Source organism: Gracilinanus agilis, chromosome 3 (genome assembly GCF_016433145.1).
Source record: "Gracilinanus agilis isolate LMUSP501 chromosome 3, AgileGrace, whole genome shotgun sequence".
NCBI lineage: Eukaryota > Metazoa > Chordata > Mammalia > Didelphimorphia > Didelphidae > Gracilinanus > Gracilinanus agilis.
In genome coordinates, this window is record NC_058132.1 from 57,983,115 (window position 1) to 57,992,228 (window position 9,114).

General features: G+C 50.5%; 1 protein-coding gene across 1 annotated transcript in view; it reads left to right on the top strand.

Annotated features, from left to right (window-relative positions):
• ALPL (alkaline phosphatase, biomineralization associated) overlaps positions 1-2,640 on the top strand; it is a 77,791-nt gene extending 75,151 nt beyond the window's left edge. The window contains exons 11-12 of the mRNA XM_044667836.1: positions 367-486; positions 1,064-2,640. Of these exons, the coding sequence (XP_044523771.1) occupies positions 367-486; positions 1,064-1,335 (392 nt within the window). The 3' untranslated portion in view covers positions 1,336-2,640. The remainder of the gene's footprint in view (positions 1-366; positions 487-1,063) is intronic.
• Positions 2,641-9,114: the final 6,474 nt, after the last annotated feature.

A 9,114-nucleotide genomic window follows, 5' to 3' on the forward strand; every position in this document is an offset into this window, starting at 1 on the left:
AATTCAAGAGAACAAGCTTACCCCTGCCTTCAAGAAGCTTTCAGTCTAGTAGGGGGAGACAGTACACTTAGAGAAGGGAATAGCCAAGAAGGAGTTTCATTTGGCTGGACAAGATAGAGTGAAAAAGGCCCACCTTGTTTTGGGTGAGTTGGATAGAGGCTGGCGAAGGGAAGGGAGATGGAGACATGGAAAATCGGAGGAAGAAAATTTAGAAAGAACTAATGTGGGGGCATCAGAATGAGCTGATGGACTGATCTGGAGAAAAGGCTGAGAAAGTGAAGGGGGGCCATTGGGAGCACGTGGGACCAAAGGAGCTGGGCCTGGGAATTCTGGCTCTCTGGTAACCCCAAATCCTCCCCTCCGCAGGGCTTGCCCCCATGTTGAGTGACACAGACAAGAAACCCTTCACGTCTATCCTATATGGAAATGGACCTGGCTACAAGGTGGTGGCTGGCGAGAGGGAGAATGTTTCCACTGTGGACTATGGTAAGGCCCTTACTGGTGACCAGCCTGATGTTCCTCTCTCCCTATACAGAGTCGGAGAAGGCAATGCCTCTTGGTGGGGATCAAAAGATGAACTCTGATGGTGGATGAGAGGCTGCCTCAGAAGGTCTCTGTGAAGGCAGATGGTTTAGGAGAGGTGGGAAGGGGTTCAGAATAGAGATCGGGGGTTTCTCTATACTCTCTGAGCACAGATTTCTTCCCAGATCTTGGTATCAAAAGAAGGAGCCCCATCCCTGCTCCCCCATGAATGGGGGAAATGCCAGATTTTTGCCTCTCTTGGGCCTTTCTTTTCTTTTCTTTTTTTTTAAATCCTTACCTTCCATCTTAGAATCATATTGGCTTCAAAGCAGAAGAGTGGTAAGGGTAGGTAATGGGGGTTAAGGGACTTGTCCAAGGTCACCCTGCTAGGAAGTGTCTGAGGCCAGATTTGAACCGAGGACCTCCCATCTCTAGGCCTGGCTCTCCATCCACTGAGCTACCCAGCTGCCCCCGTCTTGGGCCTTTCTTGATGGTTAGACCACTCCCTCCTCTCCTCACCACCTAATCTTGTCTCTCACAGCTCATGACAACTACCAGGCCCAGTCAGCAGTGCCCCTGCGCCATGAAACCCATGGGGGTGAGGATGTGGCCGTGTTCGCCAAGGGCCCCATGGCTCATCTCCTGCATGGCGTCCATGAACAAAACTACATTCCACACGTCATGGCCTACGCATCCTGCATCGGGTCCAACAAGGACCACTGCCAATCCCGTTCATCGGCCGGGCTGGCCCCCCAACCAGCACTGTTCGCAGGTCTTGTCACGCTTCTCCTCCTGCTCAGCCTCTTATTCTAAGGGCAGCCATATAGGCCCAGGACAGCCGGCTCAGCACCCTCGCCGGGGCCCCCCGATTCCCTTTCTGACACTGCCTTCTCCCTGGAACTTGATGCTCAGTGGGCCCGAAGCCTCCACCCTCGTCATCAGCCTTGCTTCTGGAGCACCTCAGGGCAAATGTCCCATGTCAGCATGGGGCAGAGCGGTCAGCCGGGAGTGGCCGGAGGCCATCCACACCCACTGCTGCTCGTGGCTAGCGGCTGCCGTGCTTCACCTTCACAATGAAGACCTGGACGGAACTTGGGGGACCCACAAAACCAAAGTCTGAGGCTCAACTGGTCTCCCTCTCGGGGCATGAACTTTCGGCAGAATTCTCTGGGAGGGGAAGCGGGGAGCTCTGCAGGCCTCTTCATCTATCAGTCGGGTCATGAGGCAGTGTCTGGGCCCTCTGGCCCCTGCTCATCCTTCCCCTGCAGCTACTCCCCAGAGAAAAGCGACCAGGATAGGCGTCCTACCCCTGGCACGTGGGTCCCCTCACCCCCATCGTCCCCTGGGGCAGGCGCAGACCTGGGGAGATGACCAGAGTCTCTTATTTGGACAACAAATATTCTTCTCTTGCCCTGAAGGGTGCGCATGGTTTCTCCCTCACCACATGGTGTGCATCAGATTGCTCACTCTTGCCCTGGGGAGTCACTTTGCCCCTTCCTCGTCCCCTTTTTAGCCCGTGAGACACTTGATTTCATCGGGAGGGCGAGTGGTACCTGCAGAGGGCCTAGCTTGTACTCCCTGGCAGCCCCAGGCCATGCTGGTCCCTTGGGCTTAGGCCCAGGTATTGGGGATATACTTGGTCCCAAGAGAGGGGCAGATGGAGACTCCCACAATCCTTTCTAGACCTTATGCCCCTGCTCCACCTCCAGGAGGAATAGAGGGACGAGGAGGACCTGGCCCAGTCCCCCCCCTGCCTTCGTCCTTGTTGATGCCCCTCAGGTCACGCTATGAGGCTGGAAGTGGACGTGAGGGTCAGGGACTGGACCCAGCAGTGACTTGGGTCAGACAGACTCCCCCTTTCTTCCCCCCTCCCCCCACTTTAGTCCCGATCATGGGCTCGGCCCTCCTTCTTATGAAGAGCAGGAAGACCCAGGATCGCCGGAGTGGCAAGAGAGGCGCAGATGACCCTGGCCAGGGAGGGAGGGTTCACTGAGGTGAGGAGGGGAGGAACAGGGATGGCACGGGGCTTCTGGGACAGACATCTCTCTTCTTCCTTGTTGCTGTTTTTTGCCATTTTTAATCCCCCACAAAGTCCTGTTAATAAAAATTTTTCCAAAATGTTCTGAAAACAGAGCCCAGTCCTTGTGGGTAGTGAAGTGAAGATGAGAAATATTCGCCTCTCCCAGATCTGCCGGCCACCGTTAGGTTTTCCAGGAGAGGAGGGGGTTGGTTGTCCTGACAATAAGGTCAGCCTAACTTCCTAGGGAAGGAGATTCCTGGGACTGGATTGGTAAATCAGATTCCCAAGGCTTAGTTTCCTAAATTCTTCAATCTGGAAGGGCCCTTTGAAACCATGGAAGCCAACTGTCTCATTTTTCACAGAGGAAACAAAGACCCAGGGCTAAGTGACTTGCCCAGGATCACACAGCTAAGAAGTGTCTGAACCTAGGACCTCCTGTCTCTAGCCCTGATTCTCAATCCACTGAGCCCCCCAGCTGCCCCCATGGGAAATGTGATTTTATTTTATTTTTTAAATTTTTATGTAATTTATTAATTTATAACATTTCTCCATGGTTATAGCATTCATGTTCTACCCCTCCCCACCTCCCACCCCCTCCCATAACCCACGCACAATTCCACTGGGTTTTACATGTGTCATTGATCAAGACCTCTTTCCATGTTATTGATATTTGCATTAGGGTGTTCATTTTGAGTCAGTATCCCTAATTATATCCCCATCCACCCGTCTGATCAGGCAGTTGTTGGAAATGTGATTTTAAAAAATAGCACCCTTCTGAATCTTTTCTCAGAGGCTTCCTAGCAATGTGACTGTGGTCAAGTCACTTAACCCCAATTGCCTAGCCCTTGCCAATCTTCTGTTTTAGAACTGATACTAAAAAATAGGGATTAAAAAAAAAAAGAAAAAAGATAACACACCACTTCTGTATAAATTAAAAATGTGCTGATTTGGGAGTTGGGAACCCCAGATAGCCAATCAGTCCTCAGCAACTGTTTGGCTGTGGATTTGGGCAGGTCCGTTCCCACCTCAGATTCTTCATGTGCAAACCAAGAGGGGTAAAACTAGATGCTCTAAAAAGGTCCTTGTTTCAGTAGGAAGAACACTGGCTCTTCATTCAGAGAATCTGGGTCTAAATCTGACTTCTGACCTCTGGACCTCAGTTTCCTGGTCTGCAAACTAAAGGTCTGGGGCTAAATGGACCTCCAAAATCCCTTCCAGCCATAAAACTCAGATTTCTAGGGTCTCTTCCAGCCATAAAACTCTGAGATTTCTAGGGTCTCCCACTTCTAGGATTCTGTGATTCTGGGGGCGCCTGATCAGGAAGAGGCTGGAAGTGGGAGAAAGGACTCTGGGGGGCTCCTAGTTCTCCCGAGCTCTTCTCTGATCCCTCTTCTGACCTGCCTTACTCCTGAGCCAGAAGGAGGGGATAGAATAAATGAGAGTCCTGGAAAGACAGATTCTCACCCCACTCCCCAAACCTCTTTGGGTTGCCAGTATTTTTTTTAACCCTTACTTTCTGTCTTAGAGTCAATTCTGTTTATAGGACCCAAGGCAGTAGAGCGGTAAAGGTTAGGTAATTAGGATTAAGTGACTTGCCCAGGGTCACACAGCTAGGAAGTGTCCGAGGTTAGATTAGAAGTCAGGACTTCCCAACTCCAGGCCTGGCTCTCAATCCCACTGAGCCACCTACTTACCCCAAATATCAGCATGCTTTCTGAAGCACTCTGGGGCAGTATTGAAACAGTATTGAACCTGGGTTCAAATCACAAGAAATCACTAAGTTGCCTGACACATAGATGCAGAGGTGGAAGGGAACTGGGAGGGGATTAGAGTTAAACCCCTTATTTTACAGAGAAGGAAACTGAGTCTCAGAGAAGGCATAGAATCAGATCCCAAACTGGAAGGGATCTTAGAGACTGTCTAGTAAAATCCTTTCATTTTATAGATGTGGAGTCTTGGACATGAATTCATTTGGCCAATCAATCAGGCTTTGAATGGTCAGGTCCAGGGCTCTACTTGCCTGTCTCTGTCCTTGAAAAATTGGAGGAGGGAGGAAGGAGGGCTCAGGGAAGACTTCCCCAAAAAAGGGGCACCCGAGTCAGGCCTTGGGAGTTTAGACAGATGGAAGGGAAGGAATTGCCATGACAGAGCCAACATGCCTTCGGCTCGGCAAGGAGAAGGCTGCCCTGGGGCTCAGCAGAGCCATTGCAGGCTCCCTCTTGGGCTGCAAACCAAGGCCCCAGCATCCCCTGCTTTCCCAAAGCCCTGCACATCCCAGCTGGCTGCATTAGGTGACCAGATGGGACCTTTGTCTTTCTGGTCCATGTTTACTCCCTAGTCTCTAAGGGATGGAAAGGAAGAATGGTTGCCATGGCTACCTCAGAAAAAGGAGAGGCCATCTTTCCTGAGGGAATGAAGATGGCCCATACTGCCCAGGAAGGGGGTGTACTGCCCAGGGCATCAAGGAGAGCCTGGAGAGGACCACCAACCCCCAAACCTAGTTTCAGTGGTCCTTAAGAGAGTTTAGAACAGACAATTGAGGAGTCAGAAGGACCTTAGAATATAGAATGGCAGAAGAGAGGAGGCTTAGCAAAAAATGTCAGAGGTAAGAGGAATTTTAGAACATTGAATGTTAGATCTGGGAGGGGTCTTAGAACAGGATGTCAAAGCTGGGAGGGGGCTTAGAACACAGAATGTCAGAGCTAAAAGGGCTTTAGGACAGGGAATGTCAGATCTGGGAAGGACCTTAGAACACAGAATGTCAGAGCTGAAAGGGGCTTTAAGACAGAGAATGTCAGAGCTAGGAAAGACCATGGAAGTCATCTAGTCCAAGCCCCAGATTCTACGGATGAATTAACTGAGGCCAAGAAGAGAGACCTGCCCTGGGTCTCCTCAGAACAGTCATAGGCAGGTCTCTCGGCTTTCATTTCCAGAATGGTGCCAACACACCAATGCCACTCTGACCTCCTCTCCAAAAATCCCTCTGTCTTCAGCTCTCAACTCTCCCTCCTTCTCTCTTTCCCTTCCCCCCTCTTTTTCTCTCTCTGTCCCCCAAGTTTCAAATCTTGTATCCTCCCCTCTCTACTTCCTGATTTCTTCCAGATTTCTTGATTTTCAAGGAGTTCCTCTGTTAACAGAGGGGCATCCCAAGCCTAGTAAGGACTGCTCCTGATTCTAGTGCCCTTTGAGATTTACAGAATGATTTCCTCAAAACGAGCCTGTAGGGTAATCATTCGAGTGTGGAACTGTTCTTCTTGCAGAGGAGAAAACTGAGTCTGAGAAATGACTTGCCTGAGGCTGGGTAGCTGAGAAGTATCTGACTCTAGAGACTCACCCTACTGGCCCTATGTTATGGGTAGCACCCTCACTCCCAGCTTGGTCCCCAGCCCCATGGCAGGGATGCCTTCTAGCAGGCAGCTGATCTGGATGCTTCCCCCACAAACCCACCCTTGACTTACAGCCAAGGCCTGGATCATGTAACTTGGATCTCAGTCCCCTGAGGTTCCCTAGGACTCTCTTTCCAGAGGAGACAGAAGTCTCCCCTGGCCTGGGCAGAGGCCACCCGAGCGCCTGGGACTTGGCAGAGCCCAGTGGGGCTGGCAGCCACTCCTGGTGCTTGGCTAGGCCCAACCCGGCCTGTGGTCTGGCCCAGCCAGCTCAGGAGCTGCCCAAAGGGAACCACTTTCTGTCTTTGTGGGGAAGCTGACTCGGAATCTCTAGAACAAACAAGGAAGCCACAAGTGCCCATGGAGGGGGTTGGGGGGTTGGGGGGAGAGTGGACTAGAGGCAAGGGGAGGGCTCGCCATCATCGCTCTGGCTGCCTGCAATTTCCAGCAGCTTCACAGGCCGAAAACCCTCCCTGAGGCAGCTTCCGAGGTTCCAAAGTCTAAGGGCCCTTCGTCATCCCAGAGGCCTTTTAGATTAGGAGGCTGAGGTGCAGAGAGGAGGACGATCTCCTCTGGGTTCACACAGCTAGCAAGGAGCAATGCCAGGTCCTCTGACAGCAGATTCAGAATGCATTAGACCATAGAATCTCTTCAGCAGACAGCCCTCCACCCTCAATGGCCAAAGCCCGGCTCCCCAACATCTGCTAGGGACTGGGGTGGTGGGGAGAGAGAGCCAAAGCTCAGCCCATTATGGGAAGGAGCTGGAGGAGAGGAAAGGGAGAGAACCCCAAGGCTCCAGAGGCAAGAGGGGAAGGGGCTTTGCCAGTTTGGGGGGGAGGGAGGAAACAGCTGTTTCCCACATCTGGCTGCCAGACCTTGGCAAGGAAGGGGGAAGGTAGGTGATCCGGGAGGTGTTTGAACTTGCACTAGTTACTTCCCCTCAATTTCTTCCTCTGTGAGTAAATGAAGGGTTTGGATTCGATGATCATTAGGGTCCCTTCTAGTTCGCCAGTTGGGAATTCTAGGACCACACTCAGCCTAGCAGGGGGATGGGATTCCGGGGAGGTATGTGACTGTGGAGGGGAAGATGGATTGCTTGGAAGGGGTGTGGAAGATTCCTTTCTCCAGTCCCAAGTCAGGCAGGGGGGTCCCCCTCTCCCTCCAGCCCCAGAGCCACTAGGGTGGCTCATCAAGCCCCAGGACCACCCCTGGGAACTCAAGAGGAAAGGGAGAGCCGGACAGGACCATCTCGCTGATTCAGAATGACCAGGGGAGGCCAGCCCAGCTTCACGAAGCCCTCAATTAGAGAACAACGGAAAGAAACATGGTGTTATTCCTTCCCAGGACACAGCCCATCATCAGCGAAGATAGACATGGTTACTAATGGGGAAAAAATGGTCCTTCTCAATGAGACCACGTAACATAATAACATATCAGCAACAGAAAGGGTCTTTTCACATTCTAGGGTTGTCTGCTAGCCCAGAAACCAAAAAGGAATGCACTCCCCCACGCCCCGGCCAGCTCCACGGCCCCTCATTCTCTGCCTATTGAAATCTAGCCTGGGTTCCAAGGCCCAGCTCCAGGCAGCCTTCCCTGATCTGCCCAGCTAGAAGGGATCCTTTCCTCCCTGGCCTCTTTGGTGCATTCACCCATGCTGGGGAGAGTAAAAACAGCCCACCTCTGGAGTCAGGAGACCTGGATTTGAGTTCTACTTTAAATACCAATCTGCTGCATGACCTTGGGCAAGTCACTGTGCCTTTGGCAGAATCACCTGCGAAGTAAGGAGATGTTTGCTTCCAAGAACATGTTGGGAGATGAAAGGCAGTGTGGTATGGTGGATAGTGAATCATCCTTATGGTCACAAGTCCTGGGTTTAAATCTCCACCTCTGATGAGAATTGGTTCTATGAGACTGGGTAAGTCATTTGACTTCTCATTTGATTGACTTAGTCATTTGACTAAGGTGCAGAACAGGAATCAGTCTGCACTGGTAGAAAGGAGTCCCTCACATGAACAGAAGGATCCATCTGGTCCATGCAAAAACAATAAAATCAACCATCATTTATGAAGTGTCTTCTATGTATTGTGCTAAGCACTGGAGAAATAGAAAGGAAAAAACAATCCTGCTCTCTGGGAGCTTACATTCTTTTTTGTTTTAAAAAGGCCCTTACTTTCTGCCCTAGTGACAGCTCTAAGACAGAAGGGCGGTAAGGGCTAGGCGATGAGGTTAAGTGACTTGCCCAGGGTCACACAGCTAGGACGAGCTGTCTAAGGCCAGATTTGAGCCCAGGACCTCCCATCTCTAGGCCTGGCTCTCTATCCATGGAGCCTCCTAGTTGCCATGGGAGCTTACATTTTATAATGGAGGAAACAACACATAAGTAACTACGTGCATACAATATAGATACACAGTAGATGAAAAGTAATCTCAGGGCGCACGTACCCTATTCTCTCCCAAAAGAGTATAAGCTCCACAAGGACAGGGATATCATCTGTGTAACCTATTTTTTCCCACCTTCCCCAGCATCTACCAAAGGGCTCCTTGATTTTAAAAAAATGTTTATTTTCAGTGTAGACTGGTTCTAAATTCTGAACAAGGGCCCCGTGAGCTTGTAAGGATCTTGATTCCCAGACCTCGGCACCTCTGGATCCTGAACCAATCACAAGCAATGCCTGGGGAAAGGCTTGGGTTGGAGCTTTCAGCTCTAAATCCCAGGATTCTGCAAACCTGGGAAGTGTCCTCTGCAGCCACCCTTGCTTCAGAGCTTGGGATAGAGACATCGCATTAGGTCTGTCTCCAGCCTCCGGCTTTTATCCAGCTGAGCACAATCTACCCGAGGGGCCAGAGCACTGCTTCCCTTTGGTCTTAGAATCCCTGCGTCTTGTCTGGTGCACAGTAGGCCTAGCTTAATAAATGCTTATGGATGGATAGATAGATGGACAAATAGACAGACAGATAGATAGATAGATAGATAGATAGATAGATAGATAGATAGATAGATAGATAGATAGATAGATAGATAGATAGAAAAAGGATAGGTAGATGGATATGTGGATAGATAGATAGATAGATAGATAGATGGACAGGCAGAAAGAAAGGATGGAAAGAAAGAAAGAAAGGAAGAAAGGAAGGAAGGAAGAAAGAAAGAAAGAAAGAAAGAAAGAAAGAAAGAAAGAAAGAAATAAA